This window comes from Ochotona curzoniae, unplaced genomic scaffold (assembly GCF_017591425.1).
Source record: "Ochotona curzoniae isolate NIBS_2020 unplaced genomic scaffold, NIBS_Ocur_1.0 contig_4064, whole genome shotgun sequence".
Classification (NCBI taxonomy): domain Eukaryota; kingdom Metazoa; phylum Chordata; class Mammalia; order Lagomorpha; family Ochotonidae; genus Ochotona; species Ochotona curzoniae.
In genome coordinates this window covers 9,647,644-9,675,548 of record NW_024466107.1, presented here as the reverse complement: position 1 = coordinate 9,675,548, position 27,905 = coordinate 9,647,644, and the positions used below count along the sequence as shown (strand labels likewise).

The 27,905-nt window shown below is 46.8% G+C and overlaps 1 protein-coding gene across 2 annotated transcripts in view; it reads right to left on the bottom strand.

The window, feature by feature from the left end:
* Positions 1-1,394: 1,394 nt before the first annotated feature.
* Positions 1,395-27,905, bottom strand: part of HIVEP1 (HIVEP zinc finger 1) — a 134,300-nt gene continuing 107,789 nt past the window's right edge. For both annotated transcript variants that reach the window (XM_040984146.1, XM_040984145.1), the window contains 5 exons: positions 25,524-25,657; positions 24,688-24,863; positions 21,331-21,432; positions 4,436-4,926; positions 1,395-3,077 (listed from right to left, as the gene is read on the bottom strand). In XM_040984146.1, coding sequence (XP_040840080.1) covers positions 1,935-3,077; positions 4,436-4,926; positions 21,331-21,432; positions 24,688-24,863; positions 25,524-25,657 — 2,046 coding nt within the window. In that variant the 3' untranslated portion in view covers positions 1,395-1,934. The remainder of the gene's footprint in view (positions 3,078-4,435; positions 4,927-21,330; positions 21,433-24,687; positions 24,864-25,523; positions 25,658-27,905) is intronic.

Below are 27,905 nucleotides of genomic sequence, written 5' to 3'. Positions count from 1 at the left end.
CAGATATGGTTCTCTAAGTACAATGCAGCTCCCTGCAAGTGTTCTGGCTTGGCAGCAGATGCACTGTTGAGTGGCAGGAGTTGTCCTGGGTGACCGCGGAGCTGCCCGGGAGCTGTGCTGGCATGTCAGCACGGGCAGGATCCACAGTCATGTTTATCTCTTCTGCGCCATCACAGAGCTGAAAAATCATGAGCCAAGCCACTATGTAGTGAGTGAAATATTTTGCAAAGCCACCTCACACCAAGAAGGTTGCTAATCTTAAAGGCACGAGTACGCTGTACTCAACTTTGGAAAGTCCAAAATAAGATCAAGGTATATTACACAATTATGACATTTTCAAGAGATACAAATACACCACAATGCTAAGGCAGCACTTCCTCAGAGTTAGAGAATTTACACCAACTGAAAAAAAAAATTGTTAGGCAAAATTCTGAGTATCACTTTTGGTTTCACAGAAGTCATGTAGAATTAAACTACAGTCAAGGACATGTCTATTGACATGTTGTGAAACTGTAGCCAGCAAAAGGATTAGGAAGGTCCAGCTTTGAAAACTGTAAAATTTAATTATTCTTTTGAGACACTGGATAAGGAATCTCATTTTCAACAAACACATTAATAGGGCGATGTGACTGTTGGAGATGGTGCCAGAATTCCTTCCAAGTCTTAGAATGTGAGTGGGGGTGTGGGTATGCGGACAGGGGGCAGAAGCCTTTCTGAATGTCACAGGTGTCGCAGGTGCGGCTGGGACAGGTGTCTCGCCTCCATGAGTCGCCAACACACAGTCTTACCAAAGCGCTGCATATTCAGAGCCCGACATGTCCACCTCTTCCTGCGGCAGGCGCGTCTTTAACACGCGGACGATGTACCAGTCCCCCAACCCCTCACTGTCCTCAATGAGTGAGGGCAGTCGGACCTCCCAGGACAGCAAGTGGTCACTGTCATGGTCATTGAAGTGATTTCAAGTCTGAATGTGGGTCTTGCCTAAATCGTGGCTGCCTTGCTGGCTTCCTGCTGGACAGGGCTCTCTGCCTGTGTCCCACACGGCTGAGGAAGACAGGAGCACAGAGCTGCTGAAGGATCTGGGTCCGAGACCAGAAACGGGCCTTGTGGCTCCTGAGCAAGCAAATCTCCCAGGACCGCTATTTTCTGATTCACTTTTCTGTTTATCACAAATTCCTGTCTCCTCAATATGAGGACTTTCCTGCTTTTAGGCCGTGTGCTCCAGATACTTAACAGAAAATGCTGCTAAATGTTCATTATCTCGAGAAGTTAAAGCCTACAAAAGCCCTCCCGGGTGTCCCACGAGAGCAAGGTCACGTGGCTCCCGTCTCTGCGCCAAGGGGCAGACTGGGGCAGGGGCAGGTACCAGAAAGAAGGCATGGCCGAGGCACTGGTAAAGTCAGTGAACAATACTTTACTGAAACATTTCATAGCACAGAAAATCTGTCTGAGGTGCAGTAGTCACCTTCTTACACACTCCAAGGACAGACACATTTTCCAGGACTAAGATGAACACAATAAATATGGAGTTTACACACCAATTTACACACGGAAACTCTGCCCCATGGCCATAAAAATCCGCACTTCACAGCGCAACATATAATTTAATCATTTGATTTGTTGGACTGGTTTTTCTTACTAAACACAAACCACCTGGCTTTCATAGACATATAGAATATATTTTTTATGTATATAGATATTCAACAAACTGTACAGTCTCTAAACATAAAACTCCTAAAAGGCACAATTGTCTATACAACATGTACAAAAACAGTTGGAGCTGACACAAAACAACAATTATTGGTCAAAAGTTCATGATTGCACAAAGATTAGTCATGAGTTTACATCAGAAAAAATGTGCTTTAAGGAAAGGAGGGTTTTCAAAGAAACCTCTAAGTGTTATTAGAAAAAAAGAAATGATACAAAAGAATCCACTAGGTCGCTATCACCAGCCGGTCCTCGTCGTCGTCGCTGCTCAGGTCGCTCAGCGGCACAGGGCGCTGCCTGCGGGGCGGCCCCGGGGCCCTGAGCGCCCGGACACAGGGCGGCTTGGGCACTGGCTCTGCAGAGGACAGGGACGCGGACGGGGACGCAGGCAGGGCCCGCCCGCACCGGGGCTCAGGCTCGGCCTTCACATGATTGGCGGAGGAGGCAGCCTTCCCTGCGTCTGTCGAGCTAGCCGGCCTCGCGAGGGCACCTGCGGGGCCGGGCGGATCCGGGATTTTGGTTGTCTGTCCCCGCTGGACTCTGGGGGACCCCTGAGGAGACTCGGTCCTGCTGGCCTGGTTTGTGTTGGCTACAGAAGTCTGCTTGGGCTGCATATCCCGCGTGTGGTTCTGGGAGGCCAGCCCCTCGGGAGCCCCCTGGGTGTCCACGGGGACCTGACTGGCCGAGGGGATTAGAGCGGGCAAGGCGATGTTGAGGATCTGGAGCCCGGGGAGTGGGGCAGGCGGGGCGGTGCTGCTCTGGGAGGAAGGCTTGGCGGTCAGGACCTGCAGGCCCACGGCGTTGAGGGCGAGGCCGGGCGGCTGCACCTGCTGGCCCATGTGGGGGCCGGCCAGGCCCACGATGTTGAGGGTCTCCATGCTCAGTGAGGGCAGTGGCTGTAAGCCCGGGGGACTCAGGCCAGGAACCTGGATTTGGCCGACCGGGAAGCACGGCACCACGCTGCTCAGTTCCGCCAGGCCGCCAGCAGCGTTGGCCGCGCCGGCCACTTGGGTGGCAGGATCCCCAGGAGCGCCCGTGGTCCTGTGGATGACGCTGACGGCAGGAATGGTCAGCTGCATAGGCCCCGCCTGAAGGGGTACGAAGGTAGAGTAGGTGAGGCCGGCGGGCACCACGTGGATGCCCCCGATGGGGACCATGTTGTAAGGTGTCCTTGCCTGCTGCTGGGAGTGCAGCGGGAGGTGGCTGAACAGATGCGTCTGGGGCGAAGATGGGCCCGCAGCCAGGTGGGGGCCCGTCTGCTGCTTCTGTTCTTGGGGTTCTGGATGAGGGGAGGGCCCAGAGGGCGACCCTGCTGTTGGTAGGGGGTTGTGCTGGGCATGGCACGGTGGTCCCACAGAGGACGTGTCCTCCTGAAAGTCAAGAGAGAACCATCTAGTTAGGGCAGATCTTCCTCAGCTCAGGAGCTAACCTGCGGCTGCCTGCCCCACCGCCCCGGGGAGGCACAGCATATGGGTGCATCGTGCTCTCTCAGAAAATTATAAAGTTGCTGAAATACTATATGCTAATTCCACTAAAAAAACAAAACAAAACAAAACCATGTATGATTCAAACTGCCAACAGGAGCAACAGTTTGTAGTTTGCATACTACTTTGCATGTTTCATTTGAACTTTGGGAATTTTGTCACACTGTAAATTGGAAAGGGATGCTGGCTCTATTCTTAGGCATCTATTGCTATTCCTGGGACCACCAAGCAGCTCGACCCTGTGTCAGAGAGTAATTGTTCACTGAGGTGTGTGTTGGCTGAATCAATGCAATGGGGAAAAACGAAGCAGAGTGCCTGCTAGTTACTGGTGAAATAGAATTATATTAGGACTGAGGCCTTTAGCTGTTTGGTTGTCCACGCCTATGAAACGCTCAGACAGCCATGCCTCCAGGTGCTTGTGTGTGTGAGAGATGGGATCTCAGGACAGAGAAACAGCCCGGGCACGCGTGCCTACTGCCAAGGATGTGACTGACTGCAAGGCCTCCTCTACCTTCACTTGCACCATGAAGCCTGCCTACCACCAGCTCTCCCTTGGCCATATCTGTATACGCAGCTACATTCATCTCTGTGTTCCCTAAACTACATGAAGGTGGGCTAGGCTGCAGAAATCCACATCCTTAAAGATTCTGCATCGTGTCCACAGCAAACCACCAACCTCGGCTGGAGCGGCAGGTTCAACTGCAATGTTTGGTACACAGGAAAGGGCGCTGCTGAGCAGCCGGGGGGAGAGGGGGCAGCTCTCCCCAGAGGCCAGGGGGCGTTTAGAGCCACGGGGCAGAGACCTCCAGCGGGCAAGCTCCTAGGCTGTGCAAGCCACTTGACGGTTCAGGTGCAGTCTGTTTTCTGCACTGGGGGGGGGGGTCACATTAACTCTGCCATTGAAACTGTCTTGCTGACGGGGGCAAAGTGGAAGAGGCTTGGGTGGTTTAGCACCCACTGCACCTCACCAAGAAGAAAGCAACTCGGAGTGAAGTGGGGACAAGTGCAGCTCACCAGTGACATACTCACGGGGCACACACACTGGTCTGCTCTGGGTATGTCTTCTAGAACCAGCCAGTTTCTTCATGAATCTAGAATATAAGACTCCAATGGCCAGGAAACAAGCTCTGACCTTCAATCTAACTGAAAAATAGTCATGCTAATGGATTTGACCAGTTGTTAGGTTCTGCCACAAGTAAGGAGATAAAAAGAAGCAAATGAGAGAACGGACACCAGTCATTTACCTTTCCTGCCCCAGACCCTCTCAGCAGTTCTGCTGCCTCGGGGTAGTCCACGGACATCTGGTGACACGGGGACCTGGATGCAGCCCGGGGTGACCTGCAGGCATCTCCAGGAGTCGCTCCTCCTTGGTTCTCGGCAGCCTGTGGCTTGGCCAGGGCCAGCGAGTCGGGCTTCGTGGAGCAGCTGGAATGCACAGCGCTCAGGACCGTCATCTTGGTGAGCAGGGCCCTCGGCAGCATGTCCATGGGGTCAGCGTGTGCCCCGGGGGAGCAGTCAGGTGTCCGGCTGTCCTCGTCGGCGCTCGCCAGGTCCTGTGGGCCACCTCGGGAGGGCAGATGCTGGGGGCTGGCAGTAACCGACGGCGCGGCCGACAGCACTGACTCGGCCTGGCTGTCTTCGTCATCATCCTCGTTCTCGTTGTCTTCCTCATCGGGGCCATCAGACTCCTCAAGGTCATATCCAGATCGCTCGTAACTGAATCTCTGTTTCTCATCTAAAGAAACAACCGAGAGGGGATGTTAGGGAGTGTTGTGCAGTCTCTTGTTAGGAACCCAGCGGCACTGTAAGGAAGGGGACAAGGGCCCAGCCCATGGGCAGCCCACATGCCAGCAAAGAAGGGGGACATGGAGAAGAGCAGTGAATCTCAGAGGAACTCGGGAGAGCGGGGTGGCCAAGGCAGGCAGGGCAAGAGGGAGGGCCCAGCAGGTGCTTTGAACAGGTCATGTACGATGATGATTGCAGAGGAAGTGCTTCGAAGTGGAGAGGTTCCAGCACTGCTCACGCCTGGGGGGACTACAGGAAGGAGGCAGGCAGAGTTAGCACAGTCTCTGCCCTGCTCTCCCGCACACGACTGCTTCGGTGCTCCCTCTCATGGGACAAATGAGAAGATGCCACCACACAGTCCTACTGGAGTAGAGAGGGTCTGTCTCCACAGGCCCGAGTGGTGTTCTTCAAGTCTGTTTTTCTTGTTTTTATGTTGTGACTCAGTCCTCTTTCACAAGAAGGGGAGAAGTACCTAAAATGTCACTGACATTGGCTTCATAACCTCAATAGACTTAGCAAGGAATATTCAAGCTGGTCCAGGCAGCTGTCTCCAAATTCTCGTAAGCTCAAGGAAAACCTAGTTCAAAAGCCTCACCTACCCCCGATATTATAAAAAAGAGAGAGGCCGATTCCCTTGGAAAACTAACTTAGCAAAGTTAAAGGGGGAGGGGCTGCCAATCTCTCCCTGTGACTGAGAACTGCCAAGGACGACATGAGGCCACGAGTGGTGTGGCTGTCACATATTCTACCTCCACACACAGTCACACCCCCTGCTCTGCAGCTTTACTTCTGAATTCATTACTTGTGGCCAATTACAGTGCAGAAATAAAAGATACAAAATGCCAGGAATAAACAGTTTCTAATTTGTTAGTTTTAGATCAAGTGCTGGCTGTTGCGAAGGCCTGCCCCACTCCCGGCTGCCCGCACGCTGTGACAGAGACGGCCCGTTGGTCACTGCGTCGGTGAGCCCATCAGATGCCACGCTACTGAAGTGTTAGTGCTCAGGTGAAAAAAATGCAACGTAAATGGAGAAACACACTTTCTGAGCTGTCCCACGGCCAACAAATGTTAGAGGAAGTTCTTGAGGCAGAGAGAATGTGTCAGGTCAAAGCCTGGCTCAAGCGCTGGAAATGGGGTACTTCCCCTGAAATAATCAAGTGTACGGGGCAAAAGCAGTAACTATTTTTTTTTGTGGTTTTTTCAATAGCATGTGTTAGTGTTAAAGGTACAGTACTGTCACAAAGGACCAAATTAAGGAGTTGTCAATATTCTATTTATAATAACATGCTAGTCAATGTCATATTATTTGAAAGAGGGCAATTATTTTAAAGTTAACAAGATAAAACAAAATCATAAAATGCTCAATTAATATGAGAGAAGGCATAGAAGAAGAAAACTGAGGCAAGAGAAACATGAGGCAGACAGAAAACACTAGGACCATGGCAGATTTTAGTCAGCTTCATGCAAAATCACATGGAAACAAATAGCCTCCCAAATCAATTCAAAGTCTGAAACTGATAAAAGATTTACTATCTGCTATATATAAGGAGCTGATAAACTCAACAACAAAAACAACACAGTTAAGAAACAGGCAAAAATTTCGAATAATTTTGAAAGAAGAAATACAAATGGCCAACATGTGAGAGAGCACCCGGTGTCACAACCATCAGAAAATAGAGATAAACATCTCAGTGGGGAGCGGTGTGGCACAGCAGGTGAAGCCGCCACTCTGGGTGCCTGTATCCCACATGAGTGCTAGGTTGGAGTACTGGCTTTTCCACTTGCTGCAAACGAATCGTGGGGGCTGCAGCCCATGTGGGAGACCTGGACAGAGCTCTAGACACCACACTGCAGTCTGGACTGGCCCTGGCTGAGTGAGCTGATCAGGAGTGAACTAGCAGACAGCAGGCTTGCATATTCTCTCTCTCCTTTTTCTATGTTACCCTGCCTTTCAAGAGGATGAAAGTAAATATTAAAGAGAAACTGCCAGTGGGGTACCATCTCACTTCAGTTGGAAGGGCAGACCCCTGTCTTTCAGTGTCGGAGGCCCTGAGGCTCCTCAGAACTCTACAGCCAAGAAAAGCAATAGATGCACTCCCAAACAGCCTAGAATTATGAGCCAAATTCTCTCTCTCTCTTTATTTAACACGAAAAAAGAAGAAAATATAAATGCTGCTGAAGGTGTGGAGGAAAGGGAACCCCAATACTCTGCTGCCGGTGACACAACTCGGCTATTATGGAAAACTGTATGCAATTCATTCAAAAACTAAAGACATATCTACCAGAAGACCAAGCTACCCTGCTTCTGGGAATATATGCAAACAAAATACAGTCAGCATAAAAAAGAGATGTGTGGACTTCCTTGTTTAATGCAGCACTGCAGCCAAGAACGGCCGTGACCTCCGTGTTACCAACAGATGAATGAACACAGGAAATGTTGTGTATGTACACAATGGAACATTATGACATGAAAAAAGAACCTATAACAACATGGACAGAACCGGAGATCTCCATGCGAGGTGGAACAAGCCAGACACAGAGAGAGAAACACTGCATTTGCTCTCACACGTGGGAAAAGGACGCCGTACTGTTTAGTAAGCAGATACTGACAGTGACTACTGAGCTGCACCCTCACATGCATGCTCTTCTTCCTCAGTTTATAATCTCCATGCTTTGTGAAATTCACATACCCACCCCTTTTTAAAAAAAAAAATGAGGTGTGTGTGTGTGTTCACATATAAAGTCAGCGTAGCAAAATGCTAAAATTGTTCGAAAAGATTGAAACTGCCAGATTGGATGAAAAAGCAAGTTCCAAATAAAGTGAGTTGTAAAAACTTCATGGGAAATGTAATTAAAGGCAAATTTATTTTGGTGCAAAGCCAGTTTGATATCCATTCACGATAGGGGGTTCTCAAAAAGTTCTTGAATATTGCATATACATATAAAACTACACATGGATTTCCAATTTTTCTATAAAAATAAGATTGACATTTAATTCTATTTCTATTGAATTTTGGGGAGTATCTTTTCATACTGTTTAAAAATGTATTTAAAATATAAACAGATAGATTAGCTAAAAAAAAAAATAGAAGCTTAGAGAAAGCTACCCAGTCATGCAGTCATGTATCATATAACAGCATTTGGTCAAGGACAAACTACATAAATTATGGCAGTCCCCTAAGACTGTACTAGTGACAGCACAGCTGGTTTTATTTGTGTAGATCTATTCTATGGTGTTTGCCCAATAATGAAATTGTCTAACAATACAGTCCACAGGTTGTATTCAAATCAAGTGATGCGTGACTGTACCATAAACCATTGAGACAGGTGCAAGCTTAGCATGCTGAAAACTACAAGGCATTCATTAAGGCAGAGATGAGAAACAGACACCATGTTCACAGCTTGCAAGTTTCAAAATGGCTAAGATATCATTTCTCTCCAACTGACGCAAATATTTCATAGGCATTTGCATCTATTTACACATAATTCTAAAATTCCTACAGACAAGAAAGATCATCTTTTGCATAAATGGCACGAAACACAAATGGACATCTACATATGAAAAAACGAATACCGACACATGCCTCACATCTTACACAAGTGAGAACTCCAAGCAGGGCCAGAGCCCAACCTAAAATGTAAAACTGTAAAACCTCTAACACAGAAGTTTTGGATTAGATAAACCTTTTTGACATATGCTGCCAAAAGCACAATCAATAAGATAAAAATTAATAAATCAGTTTCAATACTATTTTAAAAAGCCACTGTGCAAAGGACATCATAAAACAACAGCAACAAAACAAAACAAAACAAAAGCCAACAAGCCATGTACTGGGGGAAAACTTCTGCAAATCAGATTTCTGACAAAAGGACTGTATCCAGAACACACAAACGCTACAGGAAGGAATAACCCAATTTAGAAAATGGACACACCTTCTGAACACTTCCCTAAAGCAGACACCTGGAAGACAACTAGCACATGAAAAGGAGTTCTAGACCATCCGTCGTTAGAAGGCGACTGCAAATCAGACAGCAACATCGCTACAAATCCTTTAGCAATGAAATGCAAAGGGTGAAACAGGAACACATTCACAAACAACAGCAAAGCGCCTTGGCAAGACCACGTGCTGGCAAGGCTGCAGAGCGACTCCAACACTCACCCACCGCACGTGGCAACCTAAGTGCCAGTAAAGGCACTTTGGGAAAAGTTTAGTTATTTCCAAAACTACACACACAGCCATCATCTGAGCTAGGAATTCAACTCCTAGGCATCAACCTCTAAGGAAATGGAAACTTCCATTCATATAAAACCCATACAGGAAGGCTACAACTGGAAACATCTCAGATGTGTTCCAATGGTTCAGTGGACAACCGGCTACCAACCACCACACTTAGCAGTGAAATAGCATTGACAGCGGATGAAAACAACAATGTGATGTGTTTTCCTATTTTCTTAGCTGGAAAGCCAGCGAGATTCAAGAAGCTACATATTTGGTGTTTGCTTTTTCCACAGTGTCAAATAAAAAGAATCACACAGGAGGGAAGCAGTCACTAGGGACTGTGGGGTTATGTGAGGAGGGAGCTTGTCTACAAACAAGGCATGAGGGGATCTGGGACAGGTGGATCTATGTGTATGCAGTTACGCAGGCAGATGCACAACTCTACGTGCCTGTTGACACTCATCCCATCCACACATCATCAGCAAACAAACCCGGCCAGTGAGTGCAGGCTGAGGCAGGCGACTCCACTGAGTGCAGAGCATCAGAAAACCACACCGAAGATGGTGGGGAAACCTTAGGAGGCTCAAGACAAAGACTGCACATGGTGGACTGTAACTGTAAATTTGCTTCTTTTGGGGACAAGGGTTAAGATTTCCGAAACTAGTTTATTTGTATCCTGGCACTCAGCAAGGATATACACATACAAGTAAGCACAAGGTTGCTCAATGTGGGTGAAAAAAAGCCAAAATGATGATGGGAATGGAAAACACTAGAATAGATTTTGTGGCGCTGGACTGGACGTGGAAGTAGCACGGATTTGTGTTTTGACACATCTACAGCGCATGTTGTGCATGTGTGCAGGTGTGTGCTGGGTGTACACGCATGATCCTACTCCTAGCTCTCCCCAGGGAGAGGGTCAAGGCAGGACGCATGCCGTGAGCACACCGCCCAGCACGCAGAACTGATGTCTAAACACTAAGTTCGCCAGAAGCAAGTCCCAGACATCCTCAGAGAGTGCTTGGTCTTGGGCTGCAACTCACAGAGAGCCAGAAAGTAAGAAACTTCTTAGAAAAAAAATAGGGAATGTATAAAGGACACAGGGACAGACCTCAAGGTATTCTCCAAGGACAATGGCCAACTGAGCTACACAATAAGTAACTATGCAACCCAAAGAATAAAATAGTTATCTTTTAAGTCCTTACTGACACAAATGAATGAATGAATGGAGAAATTACAGACACTTCAATGAATAAATTACCACCTAACAGTAACATCACAGATAACACTCCATGTATGAACTGGGCATAGGCATAATCCCAAAGGAGTTCTTCTCAGATGTTTCCAGTACAGAATCCTGACAGCTTGCCCTGCTGATAAAGGTTAACTAGACTGAACATCCTGGATCCAGATATGATGCACTGAGAAGATCACATCCCACAGTGGGGATCCTTCCCAATCACATATGACCTCCTTGTGGTGTTGCTGGGTAAGCCTTGACCTGTGACACTGGCATCCCATGTGGGTGCTGCTCTGCATGTGACCCAGCTCCCCGCTAAGGCGCCTGGGCAAGCGGCACCAGCCAGCTGAGGCACTGAGCTTCTGCATTGGCAGGGCAGACCTGGTGAAGCTCGCACAGCCTCTGCCTTCAGCCTGACCTGGCTGTGAGCATGTTGAGAGAGAACCCAAAGAACAAAGATCTGTCTGAGTGTGTCTCTTCCTCCCTTCAAGCCCACTTCCTTTCCTCTTTCAAATAAATATATTTCTCCCAAGATATATAACCTCCATCGAATCACAGAACACATCATCAAGCAGTTAGCGGAAGACCATTCTTGGGAGTGACGCTCTCGCTCCTTCTCAGGGTTGCTGAGCACAGGAGGAGCGAGGGCACACTGCAACAGGTGGTGCTTACCACGTGGGAGCCTGTGGGGAAGGGACAGTGGCAACACCAGGGAAAGCCACAGGCCCTCCGCATGGGCCAGCAGCACTGAGCTGAGGTCACGTTCCCAGCACTGACAAACAGTCCGTGGTTATGTGTTTTATAACATAAGGGAAAGCCAGGAAGACAAGACTTTTTATCCTAGTTTTTTGACTTTTCTATACAGTGAAAATAGTAGAGTTTAATAAGAAAATAAAAATTCCCTCTCACTTTTGCTCCATAGTGTTGATTGCACTTCACTGATACCAATATTTGGTCTTTCTAACTCTCGCAGTATTTGCCTTCTTATATTCTCATAGTCAAACGAAGACTGTACTCAAGACCAGCTTGTCCTTTCCTGCTGTTTAGTATTTTTGAAATTCCTACACTTCTGCCTTGGTTAGAAGCATGGGGAATTTTTTTTCCAAATCTCCCCTCGCCTAGAGGCAAGTCGTACACTTCTCCACCTACGTGTGCTGTCATCTCGCGCCTGGTTTTTGCACCTCTGGTGACGAAGCAGCCTTACTCCAGCTGTGTCTGTAACAGAGCCTCCCTTAGTGCTACATACAAACCAACAGCGCTTGGTCATAACTCAATAAAGGCAAGACCTGCCTTTTTCCCAGACAAGTTATCAAGAAACTGAAAAAACGCTGTTAGTTATAAAGTGCTTGGTCCACAGAACGCAGGTGTCAGAACTGAGGTTCTAACTCATTCCCATTTGTGTTCAACATTTCACGTCACTCATGTTTTAAAGCTCTAACTGCCAACAACGAATTAAGGCTGCTGGGCTCGCTTAGAAATATGAACCCGTGTCCACAGGTACACACCTGAACACTTTCCTGTAATTGTTTGAGTCAGGTCAGAAGAAAATAAAATGCCATCCCTAGGGAAAATGTAAAATAATAATCAAAATACTAACTTTTCAAATGTACTACATTGTTTAACTCAGGAGGCATCCTGATCCTTCCCCCATGTGCAACTGACAGGAAGACATTTTATAGCTCACCACAGATTTGGCCAGGTGAGTATGTGTGAAAGAAACAATCTGAACCCGGTCCCTCTGCCTTTGCCCCAAACATACCAACTTTGAGCTCACAGTGGGCAGTGCTGTGGGAGTCCAGACACACGGGGGGCTTCCCTGTGTCACTCTTCCTGGACACAACCAAGCAGCTCTGATGCAGACAGTCAGAGGAGCCCCTTTTCTCCTCCCGTGAGGCTAGGAATGCCTGGCACAGCATGGGGAAAACCACTGCTGCAGGGACCAATGCTCAGAGGAGTTTGGGATCAGTCTGTCCTTGTCCAACAGGGGTACCCTTTGGGGGTGATGGAAAAGGGGCAAGATGGGTGGTCATTGAATAGGCATGTCAGTGCCCTGTACGATATCAGACAAAGCTCGGGTGACCCTGCTTTCTGTGGGATCTGTGCTGCTAACAGCCATGTGCATTACTTCAGTGCCTCTAACTGCAGCGGGTAAGCTCCACGCAGGAGTGAGCATGCGCTCATGGCAGGGAAGTGCCTGCCTCTGACAGCCAAACAGTGAGCACACAGATGAGGACAAGGACATGGTAGCGAGTGCTGGCACTCACTGTCGGTGACACCAGGATGTTCTTATTCGGCTACTCACATCTATTATACCAGGGACAGGTAAGGCACAGCCCGGGCCATGTGTGCGCCACCTCCCATTCTTAGGAACAATGTCAGATCCCAGCCACGTTTCCTGGCTGCTTTTGCACTATGCTCTCAGAGTTCAGTAGCCGCGACAGATAATGCATGGCATGCAAAACCTAAAATGCGGACTATGTGGCCCATTACGTAGTGTGCTGGTGTCTATATCAGAATGCTTAACTGAGACTAATAAATGGGCCCAGCATGGTAGCCTAAAGGCTACAGTCCTTGCCTGAACACACCGGGATACCATATGGGTGCCAGTTCTAATCACAGCAGCCCCGCTTCCCATCCAGCTCCCTGCTTGTGGCCTGGGAAGGCACTTGAGGACGGCCCAAAGCCTTGGGACCCTGCACCCATGTGGGAGACCTGGAAGAGCTCCAGGTTCCTGGCTTCAGATTGGCACAGCTCCTGTTGTTGCAGTCACTTGGGGAGTGACTCATCAGATGGAAGATCTTCCTCTCTGTCTCCTCTCCGCTCTCTATATATCTAACTGTCTGATAAAAATAAATAAATCTAAAAAAAATACAAAATAAGAGTAATAACCACCCTGGCAGAATTGCTTTCAAATCCATTGTGCACCATGGAGACATATATGGCCAGCAAGCATCAAAGCCAGGATTTATATGCATTTTGGAGTCTAGTCTCTATTAGAATAAAATGTGGTCATGCTTCCCTATTATACAACTAGTGCTATGCACCTGGTGCGTACATCCCAGCCCAACAGTCCAGTGAGTGAGTGAACACTGTGGTTCATCAGACACTAAAGAGAACACGAGGAACCCACTCTTAGAGCATGCCGACAGCTCCTCAGTGTCTCACTGATGCGGCAGGTGTTGGGTGGAGGCCGATGTTTCATACCAGTGTGTCTGCCAGGCTGCAGTCCCTACTCCAGCTCCCGGCTTCAGGGTCCCTATGCATGCGTGGGGTGGCGACAGCTCAAGCAGCTGGAACCTGGGATGAGTGCCCAGCTCCTGGCTTTGGCCCGGCCTATGCGTAGCTGTTTTAGGCACTTGCGACAGACAAAGTGGATAGCAGCTCGTGCTCCTGCTTACTCCCTACTTCTTTCAAGCTCAAAGAAAAACAAACTGAAAACACTATGTATGTCCTTTTAGTAACAGTCCCTAGTCAGTCTAAATGCTTCCAATACTTGATGGAATGTATCCCCACCCAATATTTCCATTCTTTCTGTTAATGTCAGCCTGACGGGCACCAAGGGGAATGCAGCACAGCCTTTCTTCTTTTGCTCAGAAGCACGTTGTCCGAGGCCTTTATGTCAACTGACGCCCCTGCAGAGGCCCTGCTGTCCAAAGTGATCCAATAGTGAGCTGGCTGGCCCGCGCCTGCCCTGCCACACGCTGACACCTGCTGGTGTCACGGGGCACAGCCCACTGCTGTGCCGAGTTATGGTTCCATTTCTCTGAGGATTTGTACAAATACTACTCTGAAAGCCAAACAAACAGTAGCCTCCTGAGTAAAATTTTTGTTCAAGGGTGCAAATGCTATTGTGTTCTATTTATTTTGAAAATGGAAACTTCTGATAGTTCCATACAGGTATTCAGTGGGTGCTGAGCGGCTTCCTATGCTGTGGACGCTTTTACCTAAGAGGAGTAGCAATGGTTCCTCCAGAAGTCCAGTAACAGCACATTCTCCAGGCTTCACTTCAAAGGAAGGCTCTACTGGTATTTTCATAACATGTCACTGAAATTATTTGTAAGGGTGATCTGTGACCTCATCTTCTCACACAAGCACAGCCGTAGTTTGCCCTGGTACCAGGTGGCAAGTGACGGTACTCCTGACCACAACTTGAGTTACCCCAAGGGCTCCAGGGCTAGCACTCCGCAGGGCACACATGAAGACCTGCCACTGCCCACAGCATGATCTCTGACCATCACAGCTGTTCGCAGACACCCCAAGAAACACAGAGCAGTGTTCCCGAGGCTCCGTCATTTGGTAAGGTCTGAGTGGTGGTTCGGAGGGCAGCGACCATGTGTGCATGTAACCATTAATTCTAACAAGGTGGAGACTCCTCCGAAAGGCTCGTGTTCTCATGGTGATTTCCTTACGGCACTTCCAAGTTCCTCTACTTAAATCAAAACTGATATTCCTCAATGTCCCTATGAGTTAACCCACTAAGGAGGAGAAAAGAATTTATCGGCTACAAGGCAAGGCAGCCAGCCACAAGTAGTTAACATCAGGAGTATCTGGCCTGCATCCTGACACTGTTTTCACAGCCACCTTTAAGGCATTACTTCAGTTGGGTTTGAGCGTTGCTGGAAATGACATTCCCAGGCCAGTGTGGCTGGTAGAGCAGTGAACAGGTGCATAAAGGGCAAAACAGGAGGAAGCAGTGCAGGAGTTAAGTAGGAATGCATATGCAGACAGCCTTTAAGCAGAAACAAAACAGGGCAGCCTGCAAGTACCACAGACATGGCAGAACCCAATGTGGGCTCTCCTGGAAAGCCCCGAGCCCAGGCAGAGGGCAGAGGGTGCTGCTGTAGGAATGCTGGCCTCTCCTGAGCACTGAGCATGTTCCGTGTCCTGAACCTAGGCCCAGGGCCACACTTTGGTGATGTTATTTGTCCTACAGAGGAGATGAGGTAAATGTGCCAGCCCCAACCTTTCCCCTACACACCCCAAAATTCTGCTCGGGCTTCTGGGGGTCATTCTGCGGGGTGCAGTGGGGACTGCAGCTTTTCTGCCAAGACTGAGAAAGTATGCCTCTCACACAGCCCCCTTCCTGTTCGTTGGAGCTCTTCACATTTCCTACATGTCTGCCATGATAGGAATTTAAATGTACGTGGGACTGTCTCCCAGGATGCACACCAGCACAAAGCTAGAACTGGCAGAACTAGGACTGAACCCCAGCAACCTGATATGGGATATGGGTACCCCAAGAAGCATCCTGTTGTTTCAAACACCTGTCTCTACTTAGTCCTCTGTCCATGGCATTACTTGGTAGGCATCTGTAATCTGTCCGCATCCCTAAATAACACATTTCAGCGGTGCTTAGGAAAAATCTAAGCCCACAAAGGAGTTAACTGGCTACTTTTCATTTCTGGGTTCCATAGAGGAAGGCCCCACATTCTGCTGGCAGCATCTTCATCTTTTCCTGTGGCTCTGTTGTTGGCACGCAGCAAACAGAACTGCAGAGTGGGTGCCACTGGTGTACTTCTACAGTAGATAGCATGACAGCTAATGTGAGAAAGGACAAGAGCCCTGCCATATGACACAACTGCTAACCAGGAAGCCCTGTGTCAGAGGACCCCACAGGAGACAACGGAGCCTTACTGTTTATTCTTACTCGCCAGGCCAGGGGAATGCAGAGTACCCTGGAGGCGGGGCTCTTGAGAACGGCAGAAGATGGTGCATGGTGGCTCTGCAGGCTACCCTGAGTACTGGGGGCTGGGGGGGAATGTGGAGAGCAAACCCATGTGTATGTAGGAGCAGGAGGCCCTTCAAGCCTACAGATACCCCAAAACCACCTCCCACCCTTCAGGCTCAAAACTGCACCCTCTGAAAACCTCTCCACAACGCTGTGTCAGCTACCTCTCCCAATCTTAGTGTGTCTAAGAGTTTGCATTTTGCCTTGGAACACAGAATAGGCAGTAAAATGAAAGACATCATAATATGTTGCTCTCTTTGCTACACCTTCATGCAACCAGGCAAGCTCTAAAGACTTGCAAAAGACAAACAAACAAGAAAAAACTTCACAGCAGGAACAAGTTAAGACCTCGTGTTCCTTTGTAGTTATTCCATGGGGAAAATTTGCTTCTTGAGTGAAACTACGTCAGAGGAGAATTTCATGGCAGCAGAGATAATGCTCTAACATGAAAAATGAAGAGCAAGTCTTCCCAACCAGCCATTACTCACATGTAAACACCTGGCACGGGACATGACAGGCAAAGACACGCACCATCCTGCCCTTCCACCCACAGGGCAGACTCCACCTGCTGGAGAAAGACGGATGCTGACCTGGGAGGTGGCCAGAGATCTCTGACTGTTCAAAGCGACTGGCCACTTTATGAATGCATGCTTACCGTAGTGATTACTGTCTAAATTCCCACTGTAAAACAGTGGAGACAGCAAAACAAACAAACAAACAAAAATGGGGGCCATTCACCATGAAAATTCCAGCAGCGCAGATTAGAAGCCCTATTGCATTTTGTCTCCTAGGGTTTCTTGGACTTTTGAGATAATCCAGATTAAAAGTCAGGTATACAATCTGGTTCCAAAAAGACAATGGCTTTAAGTGAGCTTAGCTAATATAAAACAAAACAAAACACCTCCCAACCCAAACAGACTTCCTTAAGGAAACAGTATTTGTATGCCATTGACAATTGAGAAGGAGAACACTGCAACATTATATCTAAGAAGGCATGATTCTGAAGCATCAAATGGTGCAAACTCTGCTGTAGAGACTCTGAGTGCATGCCAGCACCAGTGTGCAAGGCTTGGATGCAAACCAGCCCTGCTGCTCGCACACACCACCATCCCACACATGAGAGCCTGTCGGCCTTGTCCACATTAGGTCCCTGTGTTTCATTCCTCTCTCTCAACCTGCACACCTTTGTCCTCCCTTAACCAGCCTATCCCTCCACAGCAGCACTCTTTCACTGTAAAAACAAGGAATCTCCTCCAGCCCTTCTGGGATTCCCCTGGACAGCCCTCTGTAGCCCATCTAGCTGCCCTTGACCCGGCCCTACTCCTGGTGTGGGCAGGGAGGCCTGCCAAGTGCGGGCTCACCCCTGGATCACAGCCCTGGGACAAGAATTGCATTCACACTGGATAGTTGCTGAAAGGCTCCAAAAAGACTAGAAAACTTCTCTTCCTGCTCTTCAGTGACACTTAAAACAAGAAATCTGGAGAAATTACTACTCAAGACAAAGCAATGCACAGTCAAAAACCAAACCATCTTCTGATCTTGTGATCAATGACCAATAAATAACAAAGGGGCAAGTTCCAAAGGTTACTTCAATATTATCTATATTGACCTTGGCCCATACAACACAGAACTGAGTTGTAGGGAAAGGTATTAAAGTGTGAAGTTATGGCTAACATTTAATTTTAGTGAAGGAATTTATTGGTTAATTAGTGTATCAACTTCTTAAAAAAAATCAAAGTATTTCCCATAAAATTATATGCTATCTTTCCTAGTCATTCATTTAATGGGTAATTATTTACTGCCTGCTACGCTCAATACCCAGGAGCTATAGCAGGGGACAAAACAGTATCCCCTGTCCTTCCATCATTCATGTTCTGGTTGCTGGATAGATGAATATATACAACACAAAGAGCGAATCTGGCCACAGGATTAAACAATGGATACAGTAAGGCAGGCAGCTAGAGAGAGGGGTGCTTCTTACACAGGGAGGCTTTCTGGGGTCCCACGAACAAGCAGCTTTTGCATTGTAAGTTGTAGAACAAAGGGAAGAGATGCAAAAGCCTGAGACGAGCTCAGTACAGACCTGGTAGGTAAGAGATGTGGTTGCTGAGAGAGTGAGCGAGGAAGGAGCGGGAGCCAAGTCTCGGACAGTGAAAAGGAGAGTGGGCAGGGGGCACCCTGGAGTACTGGGCCACAGCTCTGAATGAAGCAACGGAGGAGGGTTATAAAGGAATGACATTGTTTTTAAGAGACAAGGCTGCTGGGTGGCAACCAGTGTGGCGCTGGCAGAGTTGAACCACAAAGCCTCAGTGGAAGCTGTCAGGAGCACTCAGTAAGGTGACGGGACCTGGAGCCGGAGGTTGCAGGTGGTGCTAAGACACAGTCGGAGTGTCAGGATATTCGGAGGGAAGAGCAGCTTTGGCCAAATTGGAGGCGATAAGAGAAAGAATGAATGTCAAGGAGAACTTGCAAGGTTCTACCTGAGCAACTGCTGGTTTGAGAGAAGACTGGTGTGCATCTTAGAGGAAGGGGCCAGGAAGGAGCCTGGGGTGTGTCCTGTGTGACACACCCAGGGAACACCACGCAGGGATGGTGCGAAGGGGCTGTCAGCAGCACCTGCCTGGAGTATGGAGTAAGACAGTGAGCTGGGCAATGAGCAGAGGCAACAGAGAAGCAGAGACCTCAGTCGGGGCTCCTGAAGGGTTGTGGGGAGGGGCTGGCACGGCATGGGCAGCCTTAGGGTGGGACAGAGGGCCCTGCAGACCCCATACGCGCCACAGGCTCCTAGGCCTCCCCTCCATCGGAAGACACATCTCTGACGGTTGTCAGTTTAATGGGGCAAGATTTTCTTCAAAAGCGTGATGACACCCAACTTTAGTAATCAAGAAACCACAAATAAAGGAAAACAGAAAAAGACCTACCGAAACACTGAAAATGTGACAACACAAATTACAATTAAGGAACTAGGGAAATGCAAAACCTCTTCTTGAAAATCATGTAAAATCACAGAATATAATAAACTTTCCAGTTGTCTACATATAAAGTGGTATTGTTCGCAAAGACTTAGAGTACACACACAGAACCACATGCCAGTCCCTGGGGTGCATAGGCATGTTCAATGAATCGAAAGGAAGATCCCTAACTCACGCAGCTCTGCCTCTGGCTGGCGGAAGGCTGGTAACAGGGCGGGGAGAGGACCCGCACCGGCACCGGTAAGGCCCCACAAAGCCTGTTTATTCATATTTTCTAAAGTATCCTGGAATCATGACGAGGACATGAAGCAAATCTAAGAGAAAACTTACAGTCATCAAGTCTGGTGTGAACACAAGCATACATGTACTCGGCAATTTTTTTGCATTAAAAAATCTCAAAATATGTTTTTAAAAGCATGACAGAGAGGAATAAAGGAAAACAGGATGATGCATTTAAAACAACCACTGTTTGCTATTTGCACTGACAATACAAACGGGTGATAAAGTAAGAAGAGAGGAATATACTTTGTTGGATTAGTATTTGAGGTCCCTAATATGACATAGCTTTTGGCAAAATTTCACCTATACGTTACATTTTGGTGATTCATTAAAAATCATAAAGAAACTGAACACTCTACCCACATCTAATAAACAAAACCAACTCATAGAACAAGCATAATGAACTTGTTTAATCAGAAGATCTACTCCAAACGGCATTAAGTCACCAATTTCACTTTATGATCTAAGACTGGCTTCAGATGTTTTTGGAATAAGATGAAATTACAAAACTAATGGATGGATACGTAAGCCAATCTGTCAGCCAATTGAAATCTACACAGTGCATGGCAATTAACAGAAAGGGCATTCATTCTCCTACGAAAGTTTAGGACATGACGGGCTCTATAGACACACTAGTTTTTGCGAGTCTCGCCTTAAAGCAGTGATAGCCGTCAGAGTACGCGTTCTCAGACTCAGAACTTGCACAGGGACACCTTCTCCGGACATCAAGGTTTCATCTGAAACCTCCACCTTGGATCGTCCATCATCCGTGGGCAATGAATGTGTTTGCTGAAACTCTTACACATTTTTTTCAGCTTTTTATAACTGAATCACGCCGCAGCACTTACACAATGCATCACTTCTGCATGTTTAGGAATAAGTTCTGGCTGTCTCACGTGGTGTGCTATTGGTTGTCAGTTGCGATAGGATGCATTTCATATTTTTTACCTACATTTTCAGTGGTGTCATTTTTTCTTACCAAATTAGCACATAATAAGAAAAACACGTGCTTAACTTAAGACATTAAAAAAACCCAAATGGAATAAATATATTTTAATTCTCTCTGGCAGATAACTCTTTGAATCAAAAAAGACTTTTTTCTAAAAAAAGATATTTCTATTCTCTGATCAATCACAACAGATGAACGGGTTTATTTTCCCTCAAAAATCTTGGTCAGAGATGTAAGTGCTGAGTTGCCAGTTTGCGTAAAAAGAACCAAGAAACTTCATCACAATGGTAAGTACGTTGGAGAAGCAGATGTTTTACCCACAAGCACTTTCAGAGCAGCCACAGGGTGCAGGATGCTGTACTAGCTGCTGTGGGTGAGGCCAACACAACTGCACTTGGAACCGCCCAGAAAGTCAGAGCAATGTGGGGAGGGAAGAAACTCTCAAACACGACAAGACCTCAGGGAAGGGACAAACTGTCCCTCACCAACAGCAAGAGAAGGGAAAGGCAGAGAAGGCTTGGAGCGACACATCTGGGCAGCACCTCCAAGGAAAGCGGGACTCGATCAGCACAGTCAGCCTGCTGCTCTCCTGCGCACCAGGGACAGGGTTTTGAGAGAGGGCTGCACAGGCAGGGGGCACTAAGGCATGAGAGTGGGACACGCAGCTGGGAAGCGAAGGCTGGGGGCATGCAGGCTTTGGTGAAGGGGAAGCGGGTCACAGCTTCTGTGGGAGGACCCGAAACAGAGGAATCTAGTCAGACACCTGCTGCGGGAAGGTGAACGGAACAACCGCAAGCAGACAGCCGGGGAGGAAGATAAACTTGAGCTGGGAGGATAGATCAGCAGGCTACGGCACAGGCCAAGGAAGGAGCAATGAAACCAGGAATTAAGCAGCATGAGCAAGAACAGAAAGAAGAGTGTAAATGCAAAGACAATAGCATTGATGAAAAATAGGTTCGAAAGCCTTACCTGACTCTTCCGTGTCTTGTTCCTCTAGCAGACCTACTGAGACACCCAAATCCACACATTTCTTGCTGTGTGCCTTGGACTTCATGTGTTTGGTCAGATTTCCTGAGGGAAGAGAGAGGATGTTTACTAAGCTTATGTAGTATTGTTTTGCTGCTATATTTGTCAACACTGGCAAACTCCATTTCTATTTTGAGCCACAGTACAGACTGTGGTTTCACAGATCCCATGAGTGGATTCAGGAGCACGCAGGGACCCATAGCTCCGCTCTCGGAGTGGTCAGCTTAACTCATAGGGACACTGAGCAATTTCTCAACCGCCTGGGGTCTTAATATTTGCATCGGTTCAGACCACTGATTCTGGGCCAGTTGGCTGGTTTTTGCTGGGCTGTGCTTTGCATGGTATTGGTATAGGGTTTTGTATTCAGGCTGATCCTGCTTCCTCACAGCCAAAGTCACCGGGAGAAGACAGGCTGATGTCAGGGTCCTCTGGCCCTATCCTGGACTCAGGCTTACATGCTGTGCTGCTGGGTACGCCTGGCTTTGAGTTCCCTGTGCACATTGTGAGCAACGCGCTCACAGTGCTGGCTTTGCATTTCTGCTGGTAACTGAGTCTTTAGCTTTTAAAATTGCAAGTCCACTTATAAAAAGCCATGTTTGATCACTTTGCATTATAATCGTCTCACTGAAGGAGTGTTCTTCCAGCAGATGCATCAACCGCTCCATGCATTAGCAGCTGAGCAGGGGACCCACGTGCTCATGAGTGTACGGTCAGCTCAGATTCTTCTGGGGATACCAAACATCTCAAAGGTGACATTTACACAGGACTATCACCAACAAACGCAGTATTACACCAAAATCTGAATACTGTGCTGGGAGGGCTGGGCTGAACCTCAGCGCTTGGGGAAGTGGCTGTGAGCCTGAAGCTCTGGTCCAGGTTTCAGACCTGCAGGAGCACAGGCAAAGCCACTCTCTGGGAGTGCTTCCCTTCCGTATTCTCTTTCAAAACACTTTCGTTTCCGAGAGAGGCTGCCGCAGCAGACAGCCTGCTATCCAAGAAGTTAATATATGACTACTAATGAGACAAACTTGGAAGAGAGTTTTTTATGCAAATATCTCCTATCAATATTATGAAACTGTATATATGGACTTCAACAGTTTTTTCAATAGTTAATAAACCTTCTCCTCATCTTCTGGAAAGCACGAGAGGGTCTGTTTCTTGATTCCTACAGCTATGTGTGGTATAGATTTCTGTGATACAAAGGGAGTTACATCTCGCAGAGACAGACACTCTTCTATTGACTGACTTTGCAGAATCAGGAAAATCAACCAATTAAAATTATGTTTAAGACATTCATGAAATAAACTGAGAACAAATGATGAATTACAGACCCATAAGTACTGCCAGCAGAAGGAGCAATTTCTGGCACGACAGCTCACTCCTCCAACAGTATTTGGTCATCTTTGTAGAGCGTATCTATATAGCACGGCTTCCTTTAAAAGGTGCCGTGGAATGTATTTTACAAAGATTCACAAGAAGTACACTGCTGAGAGGAAGCTGACTCTAGAAAGCAAGAAGTGCCAGGCCAACAAGGGGAAATAGTGAATTCTTGGTATCTCCTTTACCAGTCTCATGAACTGAGAAAGCCTCAATTAAAAGTTTATCATCACAATCCACATGATTTACTCAGTAAAACAAAACACTCAATGAAATTCAGAAATGCAGAATATTAGGGAAATGTTTAAGTCATGAAAACTGCCAACAGACCACAGCTCCCTCCTCAGGGTCCTTCTGCTCTGCCCACCCGCAAAGAAGAGACTCAGTGTCAAGCTGTCTCTCTGAGGGTTACAACTTGGCAACTTAGTATTTGTCTTCCAGAAGACAATCTCTCAGGCTCCGCCTGGCTTTCCACATCTAGGCTGTCCTTTCTTTCTTGCCCTCATCTGATGAATGTAACTTAAAACAAATACACTTCTTTTTAAAATTCTTCATTGAACAACATCCATTTCTTACAGTTTGGTAATACTTTATTAATAATATCAGCCTTTTAAGTATGACCCTGGCCTTACTGTGGAAATTAATAGCTATTTCTTAATCATAGCATCAATACCAGCAAAACAGTAATGATGTGGGATGGAAGAACCAAGCACGTGGTTCCATTGGAGCCCTCCCTGGAAAGCAGCCGGAACTTGCTGGAATGTGCCCTCGAGGGAGGGGCTCCATTTGTCAACCCAACAGTTACAGAATAAAGTCTTCAGGGTCCCTCTGACTTATTCAAAATTGTGTGGAAAACATCTCATTGAGCCATTGCTCTTATTTCAGATTCTACTGGCATTTTTGAAAAGAACAAATGTGAAGCTAGCCTGTTACTCTAATCTACACCTCTCTTTATATGCCAATAAATTATGATTAAAAACTACACAATTAATTTTGCCAAAATGTTGATCTTATTACAAAACAAAAACTGCAAAGGCAAACATAATCAGAAAAAAAAGCAAATAAGTCAAAAGGGATAAGAAATTTCTATAAACGTTCACTAAAAATCCTTACAAACATACATTTCCATGATTACACTGTCCTGTGGAAGAAAGATTCCTACTTTTTAAAGGGTAGTACGTGAAATTAAAATCTCAAGTTGACACGTGGTGACCTAGTGGTGCATGAAGATGGAGCCCCCAGAGACACTGGATGCTGGACAGCACTGCGTCCAGTCCGTGAGCCCAGAAACCCGTAGGGGCTTTCAGGATACCAACAATAACAACGGCTTAAAAGTTAACTAAAACCTTCAACATCAAAACGAGGCTAAATGTAATTTTAATGATCAGTTCTGAGAGCTCCTGGTAAATATTTAACTGAAGTATCAAAAAATGTTGAAGGCAAAAATCAGAAGTTTTTGCATTACAAAATTGTATCATGGAAAAAAAGGAAAGGATGGTTCTATGTGTCTAAAAATAGATAATAAAACACCAGTGTAATCAGCACTGCAGTTCACTGTGGTTAATATTTTAACTCTTTCCATCTTTCAGCACCCAAATTAATTCCTCGGGATCACGAACATCTTTTTCTTCTTTAGCCCCAAATTTTGTTTGGAAATACATCAGTCCTCACGTTAGGCAACTATACAGTGCAAGTTGCTCCTTGGAAAACCTTACACTTGGCGTATACTTTCTAAAAGCACTCAATGAAGAAACTTTTCCCCAAGAGTTCTAGAAACACGCACAGAAGGGAGACTACACTGTTGAGAAGCCAGCATTCAATTAGTGTATTTAAACTACCGTAATCTTGGTCAAAGAACGTGCAAAGACGGGGCTGCGCTGACACGCCTGTGGAGAGGCCCAGGCAGCCGTGGGCGTGTCCCACCTTTCGTCTTGAAGGAGAAGTTGCAGTAGGCGCAGTGGTAGGGGCGCACGTCCGTGTGCGTCCGGATGTGCTTCTTCAGCATGCTAGGCTTCTTACAGCGTATCCCGCATTCTTCACAAATGTACTTTCCTCTTCCCCTGCCTCGGACATACACGTACTCTTCATTTGACTTATATCTAATTTAAAGAAAAGAAATCAACACAGAGATTGGACACTTTGAGAGAAAAACACCAAGAACTAAAATCCAACCTATAAATTAAAGAAAGGCACAACTAGCTTTTCCTTTCAATAGAAACTATATGTACAGTGTGAATAATGGAATGCTCCAGCTTTTCACGTCAATACAATATTCTAATATTAATTACTGTACTGCTATTATAATATTGTCAAACAAATGTTCAATATTGCATTAAACTTAGATATTTCCCTAGTCTGTCACTCACTTAATTCTCTGTCACTACTCAATTCCAGCAGAACTCCGTAAGTACCGAGTGCCTTCTGAGCTTTACCGTGACTACACTTGGCTTCCACGGCTGCTCTTCCCGCACAGAACACACAAACCCACAGCGAAGTCTCAGGGCAGGTACTCCATGCCACTCCAACTGTAGATTAATATGAAACCCACGTTCACTCTGAAAGCATGGGTCTTCACTGCCCGACGGTATATCCTAAATCAACATGGTACTGAGTTTTGCCATGAGGATTACTGAATGAGCTGAAAAATCTAGCAACAATTATCCGAAACTGCTACTGATAAATCTTCATTCACATAAAAACAAATGTACATTTAAAAAGTAAGTTTAAATGTACATTTAAGAAGTAAAATTTGTACTTGCCCTCCATCAAATATTTTAATTCTTCTCGGTTCACTTTTGATTAGGGAATTTTCTTTATCTTGCTCACTGTTAATTTCAGAGGCATCTTTATTGCTGAATTCAACTAGTGTGGACTTTTGATTACCTAATGCTCTCTGAAAGGAAAAAAAAAAAAGAGAAACTAATTTAATAAAACTGAAAATACAAACATGCTAATGTTTCACTGGCAATCAAAACATGGCAGAGAAGAGAGGATACAGTTAAAATAAGGCAATGCATTTCCAAGAAATAACAGGTTCAAAGGTCATTTACTTCAATCTCCTCCCGTCATTAACCTGCCAAGCCACAGGAGCATGATCAATCTCATGTTATCTTAGAAGTCAATCACACTTCACTGGTGCCCACAATCCACCCTGACAGAGTGCACCACAGGCTTGAAAATGGACTGGATGTTCCTTCTGGTATTTAACCTACCACTCCTCCTGCAGTTGAAGCATAATTCTTCAAGTTTCCTCTTAGGAGTTGGGCCTCCTGCTACCTATTTGTCATGGAAGATCTCCTATCTCCTCCCAGTTAGGGATTTCGGAGGAAAAGCATCTCCTGACACCTGCTTCTCCTCCTTCCCATCATTTTAAAGCCCAAGGATAATGCCTCTCTGTCTTCTCGAAAGTTCCTTGAATTCTGAAAACTGTGGGAGCCAGATCAACTGAGAAGCTGTTTTGGCCACATAAGCACAATTCTGGAAAAGACTAGAAGAGCAAAGTGATCTACACTCCACAGCTTTCCCACAGGAACAACCGAATAATAGCATGCCCTGATTGCATGCAGGATCTTACTGCACCGCTAATGGGATGCTTCCTCACCCATCACGAGGCCAGTCCCACAGGCCCCGGGGAAGTAGGCAGCTCAATGAAATCACACCCCTGCGAGAAAGGACACGCTCAGGGTCCGGGTGGGTCCTTGAAAAAGGGAACATGCTGACAGCAAAGGCGCAAGCTCCAGGCCCCTGACACTCCAACCAGAGGAGCCACTGCTCTCACCTCTATGCCAACTTTCTTTACAGCAAGTACACTGCCAAACTGACAGCTCTCTATCAGACTGAGATGACCTAACAACAGTGAGTGGCCAGTGTGTACCATGAAACAGAGGGTCTGCACGGGCTCAAAAAAGCACCTTGGAGACCCCTAAGCTTACTGATATAGCAGGCAGGGTCCTCGGGGACAGTGCAAAGGCACACTGACCCACACCCCAACAGAGGAAAGATGCATCTTTACCCACTATTGGGCTGCCCCATGATTTGAAATATACAGAATTCTCTTGCTCACCTTCTGACCATATTTAAGTTCCCTCTAACTTTTGCTTGCTTTCCTATTATCAAAGTCAGCTTCTATTTGCCAGTAAGCAATGAGCTAAATACCCAATACACTGTCATTTTCTTAGGCTTCACTCCCTTGACCACTCTGAGGTTAGGTCTTGTCGATGTCTTGTTCTCTTAAAAACTTTTTTTTTTAAAGATTTATTTTTATTATTTTTTATTGGAAAGGCGGATATGCAGAGAGGAGGAGAGACAGAGAGGAAGATCTTCCGTCCAATGATTCATTCCCCAAGTGAGCGCAACGGGCCGATGCTATGCCGATCCGAAGCCAGGAGCCTCTTCCGGGTCTCCCACGCGGGTGCAGGGTCCCAAAGCCTTGGGCCGTCCTCGACTGCTTTCCCGGGCCACAGGCAGGGAGCTGGAAGGGAAGCGGGGCTGCCGGGATTAGAACCGGCGCCCATATGGGATCCCGGGTGTGCAAGGTGAGGACCTTAACCACTGCGCCATTGCGCCGGGCCCTTAAAAACTCTTTATAGCAAGGGGTGGGTAACATGGCTCAATAGGCTAGCTAGTCCTCCACCTTCAAGTGCCAGGATCCCATATGGGCACCGGTTAGTGTCCAAGCTGCTCCACTTCCAATCCAGCATCCTGCTTATGGCCCGCAAAGGCACCAGAAGATGTCGCAAGTCCTTTGGACCCTGCATTCATGTGAGAGATCCAAAAGAAACTTGACTTTGGTTCAGTTTACTCTGTTAATTGTGGCCATCTGGGGAGTGAAACAGAGGATGGAAGACTTTTTCTCTCTCCTTCTCTCTGTAAATCTGCCCTTCAAATAAAAAAAGAAACAAATCTTTGAAGAAAAAAACCTCTTTATAGAATCTACCTGGTTTTTTTTTTTTTTCCATTTGGAATTCTAAGTGCATCACATTTGGGTCGTGGACGACAATCACCCAACCCCGACTCCGTGACACACACAGCAGAGCCCAGAGCCCAGCAGCTCTGCTCCTCCCCAGCACTCCTGCCGCTCCTCTCACCTGACCGTCTGCCCTGTTTGTGTGCTGTCCCTTCCTCCTGCTCCTCCTCCTCTA